At 40.8% G+C, this 21,621-nt stretch overlaps 1 protein-coding gene across 3 annotated transcripts in view; it reads left to right on the top strand.

The window, feature by feature from the left end:
• KIAA0825 (KIAA0825 ortholog) overlaps nucleotides 1–21,314 on the top strand; it is a 440,138-nt gene extending 418,824 nt beyond the window's left edge. For all 3 annotated transcript variants that reach the window (XM_075593181.1, XM_075593165.1, XM_075593159.1), the window contains one exon: nucleotides 18,166–21,314. In XM_075593181.1, the coding sequence (XP_075449296.1) occupies nucleotides 18,166–18,253 (88 nt within the window). In that variant the 3' untranslated portion in view covers nucleotides 18,254–21,314. The remainder of the gene's footprint in view (nucleotides 1–18,165) is intronic.
• Nucleotides 21,315–21,621: the final 307 nt, after the last annotated feature.

The raw sequence follows: 21,621 nt of genomic DNA, 5'->3' as shown, positions 1-21,621 counted from the left end.
GATTGAGCCACCTGTGCTGAAGCAGGGATATTCTGAAAACCTGACTTGTGTGGGGGAGGGGAGCTTGAGGACCGGAGTTGAGCACCTCTGCCTTAGTCCGTGTTGTTACTGGCAGTCATTTTTACCTAACGTATTCCCTCTACTCAAAGACAATACAGTGAACATGTGTTATGATCACAGGAGCAACTGTTAGCTGATAAAGGAAAAAAACAAATATCTTTGGATTTGCTATACTGTATATTCTGATGAACTAGTATTAGTTAAGCTCTTTGATAAGTTGCCTCCCTACGCTTCACTTCTAACCTCTTTGACCTGATACATGTTTCCAAGTGTCCTACATCTCTGGAACTTCCAATCCTAATTTGTCAACCAACAACAATATGCCTGTATCTCTCTGCTCCCACACTGGTCTCATTCAAGAATATTATCTTTAGTTATAGTGGTTTAAGTCATTTTTAAACACTATAGTGTTTGTTAGTTCTGAATGGTGTATGGGTGGGTGAGATGTCTTTAGTGGCCATTCATTGCTCTTACTAATTTAATAGTTTACTGTATGGAGTTCAGACATTGTGCAATAAATAGAAGAAGCTAATAGAAATCAGTGGTAGAAATGTGATGGTAGACGGGGGAGCTATAGTTTCCAAATACATTTTAGTTTCACTCCATATTTTATTTATATATAACCCCTATTTGGGCTTAAAAAACAGAAGATAGGGGCGCACTTAATCTAAATAAAATAATATAATAAATGTGATTGGATTAACAATATTAGTTAACCCTACAGTGAATGTGCACAGATACAACCGTGTGATAATGACTGGATGCTGAAATAGTCCCAAAGAGTTCCAATGATGCAGATAACTGGAGCAAGCCGTTGCTCAGCACATGAAAATGAATAAATAAAACAACATAGTGTAATATTGTTAAGAGACAATGCACCTTAAAAAAACAAAATAATAAAGGATAAAGTGATAGAGCAAGCACTAAAATAAATTAAAACTATTTAATAAAAAGACAAAAATCAAATAACAAAATTAACATTAAAAACATCCACTGATCCTGCGTCCTGGCATAGGGCTACCAGCTGTGAATGGAGTATATGCAGAAAAGTGTGAAAATTGATACAAAGACTGTGCTGAAGCAGGGGTATTTTTAGCAAACAACTGCTGAGTGTAAAATTGCCCTATAAAGGAAAGGTATTTCAAAGCCAATTGCTGAGTGTTGAGTCACCCTGCCGGGAATTAAAGAAATAGTCCACTGCAAAGAAGGTTTTTCTGCAAGTAAAAATCTGCCTATATACTGTATATCTTGGGAGAAAACAGACACCCAAAGGTGAGACTGAAAATTACTGAACTCAGGCAGAAAACCAAATTCTGTTGCTGAAGCGGAGGGATTGCACCTAGAAAATAAATGGTGTACAGCAAATAGACTTTTTTTTTACCTAGCAACTGCACATTTTGTATACCTGATAAAAGAAAATGCATGCACAGCACTGCTGATATTGAAAAAAAAAAAAAAAATTACCCAAGAAAGAAAAGTTTACGGAGATGCCTGTGAGAGCTGCGACCTCTACACGCAGGATATGCCCACCTGTAGAACTACCACAATTGGGGGTTCTAGCAAATACAGTGGCAACAGCTGCAATAGCGCCTCCTGAGGTCAGGAAGAAAATGACACCTGATAGCCTAAAAATGGAGGACAAGATGCGGCGTTCCTGTAATGAACCCTAATCCACGGAAGAGTGGCCCTTCCAGTCCAATAAAGAGGAAGAAATCTCTTACGGGGAACCCAAACCGAGTCACACCCACAAAACACCCCAAGAATGGTGGGGGTGCCTGAACTCGGCACGAACAGAAAAGACCGCTCCCTTTGATGACGAATATGATCAGCAGGAGACAGAGCGGGAGCAGTGGATCACCGAATATTTCCGTCAGCTATTACAGTTGCAAGAAAAGCCGGGTGGATCCAGTGACGCTGCTAAAACTTCAAATGAAGATGGAGACCCCAGTATCCCTGAAGGGACGGTGTTATCCAAATCAAAAAGGAAGAAAAAGAAAAGCGGTTCTTCACTTACCGTGGAAGTAACAGACACGTCCGCAGATCCTGTGGAGAAAAAGGGGGACCGAGTTGCCCTGCAGCCTAGAGAAAATGGAGAATTCGTCCCCCAGTTAACCGAATATCCAGAGGGCCCAAGCCAGAAGTCGTGTACCCCAAAGGAGTGTCTGTCCGGTGCCAACAGTGAGGAACCCTCAACCAACCATCCCAGGGAAGTGGAGCCGGAACCAGTGAGTGACGATCCCCTGACCAGCCCTGAAAACGCCCTGAAAATTGCCAGGCATGACTGTGATCTGCTCTGTGAAGAATTGGAAAGGGAAAAAAATAATAATGCTGAGCTACAGAAGACTGTGCTCGCAATTTACTCTGCGGCCAAGACTGAATTGGAGGATCTCAAGACTGAGCTAGATACTGCAAAGGCTACTATTTCCGCCCTGGATGTAAAGCAGAGCCAGTCTGACAAAATGGTGGCTACGCTAAAGCGGATGTATGAGGAGGCACTGAAGCAGATGACAGTCTTCCAGCAAGCGGTTCATACTCTGCGCATAGAGTTGAATGCTTCACGACAGGAGGTCAACAGTGGCCGGATAGAAGTGGACGTAGCTCAGAAAGAGGTTCAGACACTCCACAGAGCACTGGATGCCTCACATCATGAGACCAACAGCTGCCGCACAGACCTGGAAGTTTCCAGAAAGGAACTACACAGTCTCACTGAGGAGCTGGACATTTCAAGGAAAACTATCCTACATCTTAACTTAGTTCTCAAAGTCTCTCAGGAGGAGCTTCAGAACTTAAACCTGGAGATGGAAGTCTCACGCCAGGAGACAGCCCGCCTCCAAGCAGATGTGCAAAAATGGAAGGTGGACTGCAAGGAAGCCCTGAATAGTACAGAGACTGAAAAAAGAGAAAATTTAAGATTAAAAAAAGAAAATTCTGAGTTGACAGAACACGTCAAGGGAAAGAATGAAGAGCTGCAGGCTCTTAAAGAAACAAATAAACTTTTGAAAGAGGAAATGTTTGAAGCAGAGCACCGACTGCAGAACCAACTGCAAGGTCTGCATACACACCTCCAGTATGCTGAGGAGAAGCAGCAAACGCTGCAGGAAGAAAAGCTGCAGGCTGCTAAAGAGGTAAAAGCGCTGCAGGAACGTCTGAATACCCAGTACGTCCCCACAGAGCAGTATGAGGAGCTAAAGGCCACGCTGCATGTCTTAAGAGCATCATTGGAGGCGGAGCTTCGATACCAGGTGACTGTATGAGAGGGAGCGTGAGAAGGTTCAGAAACTGAAGGCTACCCTGAGCATCACCAAAGTAACGCTAAAAGCCAAGCTTAGAACCCAGGTGACGCGGCACAAAAGGGAGCACAAGAAGGTCCAGAAACTGAAACAAGTAACTGTGGCCCAAGCAAAGAAGTTCATAGTGCTTCACACTGCCCTTACAATCTTTGGTGATGTTAACTCCCAGATATTTAATATGTTTTGGCTGCCAATTAAAATTGAAGACGCACTCAAAAAACAGGGATCTCTCGCGGATGAGATTACAGTCCTACAAGGACAAATATTGACCCCGACTAAGCGTCAGTATCCCACAGCCTCAAAACCCATGAAGACAAGGGTACAGTGAGAGCTGGGAACACCGCTCATCTGAAAAACAAGGTTGCAAAGTCTAAACCACCTAAGGAAGCATAGCAAAACCTTCAGCTGGCCACCAGGCAAAACAGAAAGGTATACGTGCAGAATCAAAATCAGAAGAATCCTTAGTGGATGAAGCTGAAAAGATGGGACATTCTCTGGAGGTGGAATTGCAACTCAATCCCAAAGAATCTGAACTGGCAACACCATGGAGTGGAAAGAGTGCAGAAGGACAGCTTCAAGAGCGGAAAACTCAAAGGGTTACTCTCAAACAATCTGCAACTGTCGCCATACAATCTGCCTACTAAAAGAGGAGCTCCCGACGCAAGGGAAATCTCATGCCCGTGCACTCGGTAAAAAGACTGTACTTGGAAAAAGTTCTCCTCGAGCGACTGAGGAGTGCTGATCTCAAACACCTTCAGGAGGAGACAAAAATAAACTGGAGAAAGGCCTCCAATCCCAGCGGGACAGAGGGTTCTCTTCCTCCATCCACTCTCATTCAAGTCACAGAAAGATCTCGAATGAGAGTGGAAGGATGGGCTTTGGCCGTGGTAAGCCCGAGCTTCCCACAAACAGGGGAGGTATGTAACAGGGGACTTATCCCTGTTCACAAAGGTTCCTCTAATCCAGCAGTGTGGTGGTTAACTGCTGGTAGCAAATTAACTAGCACCACCTGACTGAGTACAGGTAGTAGAAAAAGCCTGCCTTTGAGACAGGAAGTCTCTCCTCCTTTTGCTCACGTGTGAGCTGACCTATGGAGACAGAGCAGAGGTTCTTGAGTCACAGGAGAGACTGACCAAAAGAAACCCAGATCTCTGGAGCTGACTGGTCTTAAGCTCTGCACCGCAGAGCTGATTTTCAAGACACAGGGAAAACTTCTAAACCTGTATGCTGACCAACCCTGGAGACAAGGGAGCTGAAGCAGCGACAGTGAAGATTTTCCCTCCAAGAAACAGATATGAGCAGTCTCTTAATACTGAAAGTCTTATCTGCTTATTTTCATGTTATGTGTTTGGGCTGGGAGAAGCTTAACTAATGGAGATGTGAACTGATTGCAAGGATTTCACTAGAAATACTCCCAAGTGATTAGAAGCTTTGTTCCCCCCCCCCCTTGTTTGGAAGAATTTCCTGATGAAAAGGAAAAGGCACAATAAAGCCTTATTATAATTTCACATTATAAACGACTCCAAGTGTGTACCTCTGTAAACGTCCGTCCACAGAGTCTATAGGCGTGTCCTACCCACAAAAGGGGATGGCAAGGTACTCGTTAGGAGGCTCCCTAGTAAGGACTCTGGAGTGTCATCCTAGAGCTACCAGAATGTTATGTTGCCAGATAACCCTGCACTCAGTGCGTGAGAATCCGAAGAGCTCTGTTAGGGTGGTAGGATGCGGATCTTCAAGCAAGAGGGCACCCTGCCAATTGGGTTCCAGTGGATGTGGGGACAGCCGTCAACTAACCAATGATATGTCATAGATAGTGACAACAAAGTGAAAGCTATGTGCCTCTTTGGGTAAGCTGTGTGGGTTAACCAAAGAAGAAGTTGTTTGACTGTCCATGTAAATAAAGAGAGAGGGTCCTGGTGCCCTCTATAATTTCTTCTATCTGCTCACCATACCAGCCCTGCATGGAGTCCAGCACCCTGAGAAAAAGATAAATAAGAGACACAGAGCATTACCAGCACATAACCGATACACCTTGATGTACCACTTTTATTGGTCTGGGAAAGAGGTGTTACATATACATTTACAATGCCACTTCCTTATTAAACAAAAAAGGGACTTATCTAAGAAAGTTTTCCCCTCTATATTACAACACATACCGTACATTGCCTGAATCTTTCTCAAATATACAGTAGTCAATAACTTAATGTATAAGGCTTTGCGTGTCAGATGACCTACCCCGAACGTCATCAGGGCTGGCACTCCAGGATCCCTATGATATATGGGTACATTGTGCTACGAATGCTCATTTTTATAGGGGGAGATTGGAAGTGAAGTGAATCATCCTTCACTTTCGTTCACATCCTGGTTGGGCCTGCCCATGACAATGTGATTGCTACACCATGCAGTACATGATTGGGAGCCAAAACTCCAGTGGCACTCAGGTGGCGACAGTTCCTGGCACTCAAAGGGATAATAAATGTAGATATTTGTTACATCAAGCACAGTCCCACTACTTTTTAGCCACTTTGACTGCATTTAGGAGAAGTTCCGGAAGGAAAAAAGTGGAGCACTGCTGCAATACAAAACTGGGGCTAAACACGGAATAGTTAAAATAAAAACACCTTTATTCCATGGTGTACAGGGTGGAGTGCAGGTAGAAAAACTCTAACGCGTTTCGCGCATAGCGCTTTGTCAAAGAGTATTGACTGCATTTAGAAATGAGTTATACTAAGCTCACTCATCAGTGCAATGTCAAAATGAAGTTGAGAAGGATTATCTATATTAGAACTTTTCTGATAGGATTATTGTTTTCATGCTTGATACTGCTGCGGCCAAGTTTATTCGAGCATTTGCCCGTTCTTGGCCGCAGCAGTAGCCTGGCGCGCGCCCGAGGGTGACGGGCGCGCGCCGAAGCAGCGGAAGAGCGCCCTCCGATCGGGGCGCTCTCCCTACCGCTGCCGGGTCCGCCGGGTCCCCCGGAACCCCCTGCTGCCGTCCCCCACATCGCGGGACACCCTGGACGCGCGTGCAGGGGGCGCAGGCTCCCGAAGACGCGTGACCGCGCGTCTATGACGCGCGGCACGCCGAGGGGCGGCCACTAGCAAGCCGGGAAATCTCCCGGCTTGCGGATCTGGCCGATGCGCAATAAAGCGTGTCGGTAGTGTATGTATCACAACGATCCTACGCCACTGTATGGCTGATATATTAAGACCATGGTAAAATAATCTTGGAATGTGTTTAAGTATCAAGGTTGTGACACCTTTTTGTGGACCAACATGTTCTTAATAAATTAAATTATAGTGTACAGAAATGTTGAAACCACGTGAGTTTTTTCTTCACGAGTACTAATCTAATTCTACATTGACTGGTAGTTGATGCAGCAAAACATTTTAGTAAAAGAACATAATGGGGAAGCTGTATCAACATTAAAGAAAATGCTTACAGAACTTTGTTTCGATTCATTGCTTAATTTTCTGATCGCATTTGCGTCAAATTAATGAAATGATTTGTTATATTTGATGCAAATTTTTAGAAAGAAAAATTCCATTTGTGTCAATGTTGCTTCAAATTTTTTATAATACATCACCCCTTATACAGTATATCACTTGGTAGGATCAACAATTGATAAGTAAGAATCAATTTATCAAATCAATAATTGGCCAGAAAGAATCTTCACAGATATTGTTGAAGTATTTTTTGCATTGTGTATGAATCCCTTATTCTGACATTGCTGTCTCATACTCTGCATTGTTTTCTCCTATTCACCCACTTGAGCTTTCAGTTGATATGCATGTGGTCAGCTGGACATTTGGGGTCTGACTACATAATTCATACTAGTGAGCTGGTTTTCTAGTCCAGGTATTAAACAAGGACAGGACTAAAGAACTATGATTAATGGTTCTGCTTTTGTTTACACAAACAAGCTTATAAAGAAAGTCCTGAGGCTTCCACCACACCATCTATGTATGTATGTACAGTATGTATGTATCATTGTATTTATATAGTGCCAACAATGTATGCAGTGCTTTACAACATTACAATAGGAGGTAAACAAATGACAAACAATCAGGGGATAAGTGCAACAAGTAAATGACAACACATGGCAAGAGGAGACCCTACACCAAAGAGCTTACAATCTAAGTGAAGTGAGCTATTCTATTCTCTTCTCTCCCTTTTCAACTACTGTATATCTAGGAGCCCACTTGGTGTACTCATCCAGTGAACTGCAGTGTAACCGTGTTTTGCCAATCTGCACAATATGACTTTATTACTTGCATGTAGAGATGGGTGACATTCGTGCTGGAATTCTGCGGATTGGCCTTTACTTTCAGCTGCAGAATTCCGCAGATCAATCTCAAAAAAGCAAAAAAGTGTTTTGGGTTTTTTTTAGCGCAGAAAATCCGCCTGTTTTTGAATTCTTACATGTCCCAATTCCGAATCCCTGAAAAATGGCTTTTTGTCGAGTAGAGTGGAGGTAGAGACCTATTTTATTAGTCTCAAGTTATATATATATATATATAATCCCCTCAAACCTCCCTCCAAATAACATATTGAGAGACCACTGTGCTCAAAAAGGAGCACACCTGAAGTACCTGGGAGATATGCTAATGAGTTATACATAGTATATTTAAATGATTCACATCCAACACTTCCTAAAAGGATTTCCATAATAACTATAGTTGACATCTTAGGCACCTTGTGAGGAATGGAACAAGATTAGAACCCCCAACTTCTGCTAGTCTGGACAGCAGCTCTAGTAGTGTGAGCTAAACCAGCTCTGGGTAGTACCATTGTCACAGCATACTTTTGAGCTTCTCACTACTCACACCTGTAGCCCCTTCCTCCTTACTTTCTTTAAAAGTAGACCGCTTCCTGGTTGCCATTTCCAGTTCAATGTTCCGTATGCACAAAAATGAGCACACCTGAGATACCTGTGAGATACTGTATGCTAATAGCTGGATTAGATCCAGGTGTCTCTCTCATATCAAACATTGCTAAAACCTAGTTTAAAAGCTCCGCTAAACGGATTCCGGCAGTTTTGCCCATCTCTACTTGCTCCTGTTTCAGTCTCCACTGCTACTTACACATTTTCGGCCTCAATTCCCTTACAACAGAGAGACTTCCCTGGAATTCTCACTGCTTAAACCCCACATTTCTAGCTGTTGTTGCACAGTAGCGCAATGGAATACACAATGTATAATACAAACATGTTTTGTTGAACACTTTCAAATTGAGCCAACTAAAGATGAAAAATGAGCTGTTAAGCACTAATTCCCAGACACCTGTCTCACTGTAATCAATGAGGGTCATTAGAGATATTTTCTCTAATTTTTCTTTATTGCATATTTAATGTTTGTACATGGATCACTGTGGCAAAGGTGGTGAATAATGTAGAAAATGGAAGAAAATACGATTTTAAATAATGCTGTGTGTATATGAAATAGGAAAGTAATTGTAGAAATATAGAGGAATTCACGATGACCGGTTTCACAGACTAGCTTCCAAAGCATCGCTCCAGAATGAACGAGTTAACGAAGGTGGTGGTTAAGGGACTAACAGCTTTTGGTCTGAACGTGCTGACTGTGACGGCTGCAGAAAGAAATTAAACCTCATACATAATCCTTTTGATATTGCTATCTTTTCTCAGTGATTCATCAAACCATAGAGATGAATGACCAGCAATTAAAGCAAATACATGAGTGGAAGCCAGCAGATGGTGAATTAATGTAAGTCTGTGAGAGAACCAGAAAGAGCTCCAAAATAAAGCTTATAGAATTCTTAACTTCGTTATACTTCTGCAAAATAAAAAATAGATAAAAAAATATAGCCATCCCTTTGTCAATGGGCAATATTACAATAATACTTATAGGTTTTCCATTACAAATCTATGCATTACATGCTAATACTCCCAAAGCTTTTTTTTTTTTTTTTTTTACGTGAATTCAGATTTAATTTTGTGTTGGTTTATTTGCATTCCTACAACCTATTGTAAACCCAAACCAAATAGCAGAAAACCATATGGTGTTAACACAAGCAGCTACAAACTTTTAACCTTAAAAATCTCAAAATCAGCTAAATATTTTGGGGGGGAAATTGCCCTGTCTAATTGCATTGAATTCCATGTAGCAATTTTTACATGAGCAGAAAAGTTTTCATTTTGTCATAACTTCATTTTTTATGATGTTTCATCTCAAACTGTTTAACGTAATTTCACGCCAATTCCTGTCCGCTTTTGCTTTTCCCTTTTACAGTAAGTGGTGCAACAAACATACCCTACTAGCTCTATATAAACATGGTCCTGTAATGCATGAGGAATCCCTAAATGGGAACTAAACATTGGTGGTGACCCTTATGGCATCCAGGGGACATCATTGCACATTTCTTGCGGAGATCATCTTGACTGCTGTATGGAAGCAGTGAATATGATCTGAACTGAAGAGGAGGGCTTCCTCTTCCAATAGTATCAGGAGGCAGGACATGACAATGTTAAATGTTAGCAAGATTGTAACAGGGGACGTATCCCTGTTCAGTAATGTGCCTTTAATCTAGCAGTGTGGTAGTTAATTACTAAACACCACCTGCCTGATTAGATTGTTTACAAAAAGCCTGCCTTTGAGACAGGCAGTGACTCCTTAGCTCTGACTGAGAGCTGACCAGTCTTGAGCTCTACACAGCAGAGCTGATTTCAAGACACAGGGAAAACTACTACACCTGAAGCTGAACCAGGAAGTGAGAAGATTTTCCCTCCAAGAAACAGATAAGACTTTTATTCTTAAGAGACTGCTTATATCTGCTTATTTCATGCTATATGTTTTTGGGCTGCGAGAAATGCTTGACTAAGGGAGATGTGAATTATTGCATAGTGTTTCACTAGAAATACTCCCAAGTGAATAGAAGCTTTGTTCCCCCCCCCTGTGTTTGGATGGATTTCCTGATGAAAAGGAAAAGGCACAATAAAGCCTTATTATAATTTCACATTATAAACGTCTCCAAATTGTGTACCTCTGTGAACGTTATATATATATATATATATATATATATATATATACACAAATATTACATATATATACTCATATATGGAAGCCATACATTAAAATATAATGTTATTGAGTACAAAAGAAAATGATAATACTTTATAAACATACAGTCCATAATCTATGAATCTGTCTTTATATTTATTTGAATGGAGCTATAATGATCTCAAGCAATGGGATGGTGGCTTCACATCATACTAAATAGGGCCTAGTGAGAATTTGACATCACATCAAAAGTTACCAGAGATATTCTACGGTCTAACTCCACAAAATACACAGAGAAGACAAATACTGTAAAAGTTCAGAGCCAACTCTGATGGTTGCAACTATTTTATAATTCCCTAATTTCTGGTTTCTAATTTGTCCCTTTCAAAGGGTGTGTGGACTACAGTATGTGGAAAAAAAAGACCTCTTGAATAACACTGTACATATTATAAATGGGAAGGAATCATAGAAATATATACATGAATTACACTGAAGGTTGACACAGCATGCTGACGCAGTTCCATGATCATTCTGTTCAATTTCATCAAATCTAATAAAGAGATTTTTAAAAACTTGTGGGTGCTTTTACTTTATTACAATTTGAGTGTATGTTATAGACTCCAGGTTAGGCTTCAACATCAATATTTGTAAACTAGGACTTACGTTTCTGCTAAGTACAAGAAATATACAGTATGACTTATAGCATTCAGTACTTAATATCAGTGTCAGACTGGGGCATCTATGGCTCACCGGGATGCTGATTAAACGGCATAAGCCAGCCAATTTCCCCCACACCCCCTCCGAACCTTGAGGGTGATTGTCGAGTGGGGGAGGGGGAAGAAGGGAGAGCTTGCAGTTATCTAGTGTTTGGGGCGCATGGTGACTGGCAGGAGAGGGGATCCGCATAGTTAAAGGGGTGGGAGGAGAGCCTGTCTGGCAGGTGAGCAGGATAAGAAGGGTGCCCAGCTAGGTTGGCCGGCAAGGAACGCCACAAGAGCCTGTCATGCAGGAAGGTCTACCAGGGCTGTGGGCCCACAGGGTTTCCATGAATAACCGGTGGGCTATTTCAACCCTGCCCAATGTTCTTCTAATAGCATTCCATATTTGTTTCAGTTTCAATTGATGTTTATAACGTTTTTGTTGAATGATTTGTCAATTGTCTGAGCTAGTTTGATTATTTATTGGGCACAATGACTTTGTTAATGAAAATGTCATAGGCCCTTATTCAATATGCTATGAAGTAACTTCTCCACAGGGTAATTCTTGCGCTGCCCACAAGCAAGACAGGACCCCGATACTGAGGTGGGGAAGTAGTAAACCACGCACCCACAGCAGCGGAAGCGTGCCTGGCAGGCGGATTGTCAAACGTAGCCGGGTCTGGGTTGGAGAGAGTGGGTTAGTGGATACTTGCCAAGGTCTTGGAATGGAGAGTTCAGAATAGTCAAAGTCTGTTAGCCGTGGTCTGGGGTTGGAGAGGTTAGAATCGTTTAGGTCCATACAGACGTGGTCTGGGTTGGAGATATCTGCAAGGTCGAGGGTAAGCCGGGGTCAGTATCCAGAGAGATTCCAAGGTCCAGCCGGGTCGGTACACGAAGGGTTAACTGCAAGCAAAACACAGGACAAGGAGCAGGGCACAACAGACGTAGGAGCTCAAGGCTACAAGAAGTTATGCTCAGCAAGGTATGAGAGGAACTGCAGGGTTTATGTAGCACACAGAAACCAGTAGCAAGGGAGGCGGAGCAGAGGCGTGGCCTCCGGAGGCAAGGATTGGCTGCAGGAGACAAGTGGGCTAAATGAATACTTGCCAGGCAGCTGGGGAGTGGTGCATGTCGTCATGTGTGTGGACCGTGCGCGAGGGAAGCGTGGCGTGTCCGAGGGGGCAGAGCTAAGCTCCGTGACACACTAGAAGAGCTGCGTGCGCGCTCTGTAAGCAGAGCGGGGGTGCGCGCTGGTGCCAGAGCGGAGGTCTGAGATAAGACAGGTAAGGAGGGAACACATCGCAAAGGACGTGTTCACCGATTCCTTACACACAGAAAAGCTCTGCGTTACATTCATTCATTTTAAGAATTTTTACAGCATATTGAATGGGGGTCTTAGAGTGTTTTTTGTATAAAATGTTATCCACTTCTAAATATGGATCCTACAAATAACAGAGATACAGCATGTGAATTACTTTTGATCACTGAAACACAAAATGTAACAATTATTTAACACCCCTAGGGCCTTTACATAATAAACAGAGCACAACTATAATCAGTTTCTACAAGCCTTGTTAAGAGAAAAATTACCAAAGACTTCAGTAATATTATACCCTACTGATATTTTTAGATGCAAGCTTTCAGTAGCACTCTCTTAGACATGTCGTGATAAATAGATGCCTGAGGAAATGACATGAGCACTCCAGAAAGCTTGAATCTGATAATACCATATGGCCAACAAAGGTATCATCTTTACCCAATCCTTTGATTGTTTTCTCTTTACAAATTGCATTTTCTGCTGGCGAACAAGGTACTCTGCTCAGCTTGCTGGAATGTGATCTCACTAGGATTTCAATATGAAAGTGCAACATCTTAGCATTTCAGAGACTTGATGTAAGGAACTGACTTTGCTAAATGGTTTAAGGGCATGGCTAAAACTCTTGGGAAATGAACTATTAAGAAGCTGTTTTATCTTTACCTGAACAATATAATTCCCCACTATTTATCACACTGTTTTACAAATTGCAGTGAGACTGATATCTGATGACATTGAGTAATCCTAAGTAATCCAGTAAACTGTACAGCCTACTAGATAATTGTTCCCATTGTTATGCTTCACGTCCTTACTATTCATATACTGTACATAAGAAGAAGCAATAGTTTGATTCTTTAATATAAATTATACTTTTGCTACCTGGGACCCTTTCGCTCAGATGTTTATGGACTGTGGTGTACAATTCCAAACATAAGGAACATACACATGGGAAAAAATGAATAACATGAGATGCTTTCTAGACTCTCTAGTAAAAGGTTATAGAAATGTACCACTATTTTAGTCTGTTTTCCAAAATATCGCAGAACAGTATTACTGATAATTGAATGTGTGTTATAAGTAGACTCCACTACTGAAACGTATAGTAAGCTAATGCTTTCTGGCTGCATCCAACTGATGGTTAGCAAGTCCTTCATATGATTACTAATACATGAAGCCATTCAGCAGTGCACAGTGGTGTACGCATTGTGATATTAATTTAAAAGATTTAATTTGATTGTAATGTCCAACACTTGTAGAGAAAGCTGTGTATTTTATGTCATTTTAAAACTCTGTATTTTCATAGATTATTAATATGTATAATTAGTGTGCAATATAAATGTATCATAGCTAGCATGCCTGAAAATCATCATCGTGTATTGTTTATTTATAATATCATAGCATTACAGGAAGACAAAACACCCACAAATTAATATTAAAAAAAAGCTATGTGAATATACGTATATTGACATCCATATACGCCGTGTTTAAAAATACGTTTGACTCCAATGCAAACATTTGTCATATATCTACTTAATGCAAGGGTTCTCAACTCCAGTCCTCAAGAGCTCCCCAACAGGGCAGGTTTTCAGGATATCCCTGCTTCAGCACAGGTGGATCAACCAGTACCTGCTTCAGCACAGGTGGCTCAATCCGTGTCTCAGTCTTCAACTCAGCCACTTATTGAGCCACCTGTGCTGAAGCTGGGATATCCTTAAATCCTGACCTGTTGGGGGGGGGGAGGGGGATTTGAGGTCTGGAGTTGAGAACCCAGACTTTAATGTTTTTCTGTACTAGATCTAAAGATTGAAAACGTTAATTTTGATACGTCCATCTTGAATTAGCACTTTTAGTCGGGCACTGGGTGTGTGTGTTGTGCAGTGCAGGTACTTCAGTGCGACTGACACTCAAACAGGTTAGAACATTGCTAGAAAGAGTCTCTAGGGAGCTATCCACAGCCTAAATGTATTATTTTAGTGGTCAGTATATACATGTTGGCTTCTGGCATGCATTTTTTCTCTTAAGGGACCTCCAGCTGCTGTCAAATACAATATGCTACCACTGACAGCTTGGCAGTCCCAGGAGACATGAGAGCAACAAGGTGATTCGATAAGGAAGTTCAAGTGCATTTATTCTGTTTGAACAATCGCTTGAATTCCAGTAAAAATAAAATAATACGGATTTCCACAATGTTTAGATGTTAATAAGGAGGACACACAGTCCAAGTCCATATAATTACATACATCCCTTCATGCAAAAAGCAAAATTGTTGCACTGCAGAGACCTTCTAGACTAGGGGTGGCCAACTCCAGTCCTCAAGAGCTACCAACAGGTCAGGTATTCAGCATATCCCTGCTTCAGCACAAGTGGCTCAATCAGTGGCTCAGCTGAAGACTGAATCAGGGATATGCTGAAATCCTGACCTGTTGGTAGCTCTTGAGGACTGGAATTGGCCTCCCTTGTTCTAGACTATTATAGAAGGTGAACGGAAAATCCTCTTGTGTGCTAAAATCTGCAGATTACAGAACTGCATCATGAATAATGTTCAGCTTGTGTACATGTAAATGATATAAAACCCAGTGGGGAATCTCTAACCCTCACACTGGCCAATCTGGCACTAGACACCTGCCTTTGATATATTAAAGTCCTTTTCATCAACATTATTTCAGCTTTTAATATAATGAATATTTATATCGAGATTAGCTTGTAGTTTTCTAGCTATATACAGTGTATGTGTGTGTATGGTACAGATACCTCTACACACATATATATATATATATATATATATATATATAATCAAAAAATAAATAGATGATACCGTTCTGTGGCTAACGAAATGCTTTTATTTGTGCGAGCTTTCGAGATACACTGATCTCTTCTTCCGGCGATGTTACCGGTAACATCGCCGGAAGAAGAGATCAGTGTATCTCGAAAGCTCGCACAAATAAAAGCATTTCGTTAGCCACAGAACGGTATCATCTATTTATTTTTTGATTATTGAAGCTCGGCTAACACGGTACTGATACCTCTACATATATATATATATATATATATATATATATATATATATATATATATATATATATATATATATATATATATATATATATATATATATATATATATATAGTGTTCGACAAACCTATACATTTGCTCGCCCCGGGCGAGTGGATTTAACCCCCGGGCGAGTAAATATTGGCCCAAGCAGCACACGTTTGGTACTAGGTGGCGAGTAGATTTTTTTGTGTGGCGAGTAGATTTTTTGGTGATTTGTCAACCACTGTGTGTGTATATATATATATATATATATATATATATATATATATATATATATATATATTATATAAACACACACATACACACTCAGAAAATACAACTGACATTCACCAGTCAAGAAAGTAATTTGTTCACCACAAGGTTTACATAACACACAGTATAATTTACCTGCATATACATAGATACAGGCCCCCCTATTATTGTTTATTTGTAAAGCGACAGTATATTCTGCAGCGCGGTACAATTGGGGTGAGTCATATAAATGACAAACAGAATGACCTACAAATAGGGACAAACAGATACAGAAGGTAGTGAGAGCCCTGCTCATGAGAGCTCACAATCTACAGTAAATAAGGGATAACGTTAAACAAAAGGTACCGTGGCTGCTCATTGTGGGACAGAGTATGGTCCAGCCAGATAGCTGGTCCCATTAAAGTGTAGGGGTGTGGGTGTTCGAGGGTGTTAGTGTGGAATTGTGTCCCAATAGGGTTGGATAGTAGGGATATGCCAAATAGTCTAACTTTAAAAGGTGAGTTTATAGGGAGATGCAATGTGTAATTCTAGAGGATTTGGGATGCCAGTGTAGGGATTTGCATGTGGAGCTGTAGATGTGGAGCGGAGGAGGGGACTGGGAGTGGCATTTTGAATGGATTGGAACTGGGACAAGGGGAACACCAATAATCATACAGACCCTCTTCCCTTAATGATCCTAAAGATCCCCTTCCTCCAATTATTATACAGATCCCCTCCCCCAAGTGCGTGTATATATATATTCCATATAAGAAGGTTGAAACTTAAAATAGAACTTGCACACATTTCATGCAATCCCATACATTTTGAGATACTAATGTAGTAGTCCATCCTAGAACCAAAGTGTCAGTGACCTTTTGCAGGAGTTATAACTGGATGATTAATGTTTTTTAACAACATCAGACACCTGCAATTATTTTTCTAAAGTTAGTTTGTAAGTATTGGGGGTGAGACTTGGTGGGGAGGAAGGGATTGATATTCTCTGGGTGTCACTAATTGTTCAACAAGAGTTTGCACAGGTAAAACACCCTCACTCACTTTTACTGATAACACTTGACTGGTAAACACTACCCCATTCAGAGACCTGAAAAGGGGGCATTTTTCCTAATTTCCACAGAAATAAAAAAGTGGTACAATATTTTCTTTAAGCATAGATGCATTTATCTGAGGGAGTTAGTTTTGGTTGGCACCTTTTAACTAAAAGAGCAGAAACATACATAATAGTTAGTCATAAAATATCATGCGGCCCAGTCAACATGAAGGGAGCCAAGTCATATTCATGTATACAAAATGATTCTATGGGCCGATGCAGTAACTTGCGAGAAGGCTGAATTTGGCTGTTTTATTGCGAGATTGGCATGTAGTATGCAGTTGATGGCGGTATGTGTGCGAGTTAACTGAAAAACGGCATATGCAATTGTTGCCGGAAATCAAGCGCCGGCGGGGTGGCGAGAATGGCTATTTCGCCATATTAAGCAGCACGCAGAATTCAGTAGATGCCGAGTAAGATCTCGGGGGTGCGCGGGAGAAACTCCTTGCGAGAAAAGCGCCAAAAAGCTGCGGCACCAACAAGCAGGCGAGAGCCGAACATTTCTGCTGCTAGTGACATTGTTGTGTCATTGTACTGTTGCTGCTGGCAGCGCAGCTTCAATTGTATTACATGTCATTCAGAACCTGTTACATGTGTTGTTTATAATAAAATACATTATTAATGTTAGCCAAAGGTGTCTGTCTTGTGAATGACAAGAAGCAGGTATTTTCCTAAAACTATCTATTGAGGGACAGCGCTGTGAAAGCCTTGCTAATGTCACTAGCAGCAAGAAACACACTGCTGTGAGTAACAGAATGCGTTAAACTATCATGAGGTGATTTTTTCATGTTCAAAAGTTGCCGCCAAATTCTTCTTCAATACAGATACATGAAGTGATTCCCCACTTGCTGCATGCACGGGTTACAGTACACACAGCAACTCACTGAAATGTAAGCTTTGCAACAGAGTCCAACACACAGACACAAATGTACATGAAATGTCACAAGACACATGCACACATGTATCACCTCTTGACATGTCAAAGAACAGAAGACACAACTGTAGCACTGCACCAGGTATGTTTCCAAAGTATCTAATTAGGGACAGCAGTAAAAGGTTTGCTAATGTCAGTAACAGCAAGACACTCACTACTGTGAGTAACTGAAAGCTTTAAGCAAGAAGGAGGTTTTTTTTATTTATGTGCAGAGGTTGACGCCACATTCAAGTGAAATACGGATACATGCCGTCATCCGCCACTGACTGCAGGAACTCGCAACATGTGCAACTCACCATTGTATCTCACAATCGCCATTTACTGCATTTAGCTGCAAATTCCCGCCAAACACAGGAGATTTAATCGCGCTGCCGACACACACATATCGCAAGTTACTGCATCGGCCCCTAAATTGGCAGAAGACTCATTAATATGTGTTTTGTTTTTTTTAAACAGGTGGGAGACCAAAGATGAAGATCTTCCAGAAGAGGAAAGAATTCTGCTGGAACAGTTGAAACAATTGGCTTTAAATCCATCTTCTTGAAATCAGTGACGGCAACACTGCTCTCTTTCTGTTTATTAAAGGGGTTAAGAAGGTGTTTGCGCTTTGTATTTTATTCCTGCTTGAGAAGTCGTTAAACAGTAAGACAAAACATTGTAATGAAATATATCAATGATTAAATCCTTTCTGTTGAATGTCTGATCGCAGACATCAATTAGTAGAACCTTAGAGTTCTAATTATCTGCGATTTCAGCTGAAGCATTTTAATATTCTATGGAATTAATTGTAGTGGAGCAGTAGGCACAGAGTACATTTTGCTGTAATCGGAAACACAGCATACTGATATTTTGGGATTATTTCGAGTCATCAAAACAGTTTAAATAAAAGTAGTGATACTGCATCAGATATAAAAAAAAATGCTATAAACATTGTAACTAGCGACCATGTTTTAGTAAGGTTTGTACACGATTTATGCAATAAAAGGCAAAAAAGAAGGAGGTTTTTCAAAAATACATCTCGTTTCATTAACAGGATAGAAGACTATGGGGGGTTTGCATTCAAGTGTGATAGTGCCGATCGTTCACGAAAACATGGAAAATCCCATTCATGTCAATGGAAGATTCTGTGCTGTAGTGCCCAACCAACTCTATGACACGCTAATGAATAATCCGCTTAAAGTGTAAATAAGAACGTATTGTGACTTTGCGAATAAAAAAGATAGTTCTACTACACTCACCGCCCTTCAACCATTGGTGACGTCAATGGGATATTGTGCTGGCAAACACAAACACATTTCTGTGGTGCCTTATTACCAGTGAATCCTCAGCGCAATCTTTTCAATGGAAACCCCAGACTTGCCATGTCAGAAAAGTCAGCTTGAGCATTACAGCTATATTATACTGATGGTAGACAGGATAACAGGAAGGAAGAAAGACGTAAATCATCTTACATGTAGGTGATGTTTGAGGAACATTCTGCATCTATTTAGCTAAATTACAGGAAAATGAAGTGCAACTAAGCATATAATTTAGATTACTAAGTGGCATGCCATTGATTTATTACTGTATCCTGAATGTCATCCTTAACGTGATATTGAAATGTGTTTTGTACTTCTCATTCTTCTCTATATAACATTTGTGTGGAAAACATAGCTCTTTTCTCACCACAGCATATTTTTATGTTTAAAGGGCACTTGATTGCAAAAACTGTTTTAACGTCTTGTACAGTACTAAAATATGTCTTCTCGTGTTGTGTTGGCAGCTGCTGTTTAGTCTTTATGCATCTAATAATGCAATGGATAAACCAGCATTTTTTCCAGGTCATGGGGTGCGCAGATTGATATGAAAAATATAGAAAACACACAATAGTGGAAATACGTTTGTGACAGTTTACGGACTTGGTCTTTGGATCCACAGGGGATAGATATACTCACATATATACTCACATATTCCCCATTCTTTGGGGCATATCCTAAATCTGTGCCAATGGTGTGCAGTCCTGTACACTTGTCAGTCTTAGAATGGGATGACCCTTGTGAATAAGGTAGAAAACCCCAGTAGTGCAGACTGGTACAATAATTTTATCAATTAAACAAATAAAAGTAATACACTCACATGGTGTCAGATCATTAAAAGCATAGGATATATCAGAGCACAGCAGACTGGGATCGACAGCGCTCTGAGCGCACTCACCGCTCCTCTCCTCAGCGTTCTCTGCATCTCTCGAGCCGGCTCCCGCACTGCCGGATTGAGTCCCCGGATGGTAAGCAGAAGCAGAGGCAGCACTGTGCCAGCGGCCTTCACAGAGATTCACTCAACGCGTTTCACCGGCTTGCAGTTTCATCAGGAGTGGTGTTTAACATAACTACTGCCTTGAAATACTCTATAAACTCTTCTTATTGGGTAGAACATAATGATACAACAGAGCCCCGCTTCTCGGCGCTCCACTTTCCGGCAGTCCGCCAATACGGCGGTGCCAAGAAGGGGGCCGCCATGACAGCGCATGCGCAGCATGGGCCATCCAGCGGTCACGCACGTGCAGAATGGGCCGGCCAGGGGTAGCGCATGCGTGGAATGGAGGGGTTTCCTTCTGTCACGCATGCGTAGAACGGCGCATTACCGGTCAGCGCATGCCCACCTAACGAAAATCACTGGTTCCACTTTACGGCGGGTCCTCAGAACGGAACCCGCCATATTAGTAGGGTCCTCCTGTACTAGTGTTGGACACAATAAAGATTTAAAGCAACTTTAAAACAATTGGCTGGAACCAATTCCTTTCTAACAAAATAGTTACTCATAGACTACCCTGGAAACAATGTATAGGCAAGTATACAAATGAATCACAGAATTACATTTTAATACGGTAATATAGGCATTATGAGGAAATTGATGGCATATGTAATCCATTATTAACTATGTCACACAACATCATATAATACAGTACATACAATATTATATATATATATATATATATATATATATATATATATATATATATATATATATATCCACACACAGTATATAGAGGACCAAAAAGGTGAAAAACATAATTCTCATGAGCATATTTAATATAGTTCATAAAATCCTGCGTCTATCTAAATGAACAGAGATTGATGGTTGATTGATACACAGTATATAGCTTCCATAAACTGTAATAATATAAGTAAATATTAGAACATATTACAGTATGAACAAATTTGGATATGCCCAAACGAATAGGGAATATGTGAGCATAAACCCTGTAGATTCAAAGACCGAGTCTGTAAACTGTAACAAACATATTGCACTATTGTGTGTTCTCTAAATATTTATATATAAACCTGCGCTCCCCATGACCTGGAAAACGGGATTGAAAAAGCAGTCCACAAAGGGGTTGAGCTGCAATCAATGGTTATCGTTTATTTTTTGTATCACAAAATTGTTTTGAATATATTACCCTTGTATTTTACCTGAATTTCACTTTAGTATCATAAGTATCATACCATCTTATTTAAGATCTTCACTTCTATGCACCATTTTTTTTACAACACTCTGTTTTCGATAAACCAACATGTGCATACACTGAAGTTTCTGAAAGATGAAGTCCTACTTTGTAACATGATGGAATTGGAATAAAGTGAAAACAATCAGTTATGTAACGACTTCTCTAGCATTATTATCTGGGGTTTTTTTTTTTACAATTGAAACGGTTTATTATAGATTCATTTAGGTACAAAACTCGAGCTGGAAGAAGGATATTTATGGAACACAGAATATACAACATGCACCGCCTCAGATTTGTATCTGTTAATTAAGGGCCTTATTCTATGTTCACCAAAGATGCTATTTGGGATGTTTTCAGACAAAAATCCCCATTGCAGTCTATGGTGATTTTCAGCCAAAACTATCCCAATGTAACGCGTAGCTCACCAC

Source organism: Ascaphus truei, chromosome 1, assembly GCF_040206685.1.
Source record: "Ascaphus truei isolate aAscTru1 chromosome 1, aAscTru1.hap1, whole genome shotgun sequence".
Taxonomy (NCBI): Eukaryota; Metazoa; Chordata; class Amphibia; order Anura; family Ascaphidae; genus Ascaphus; species Ascaphus truei.
This window is presented reverse-complemented; position numbering and strand designations above follow the sequence as displayed.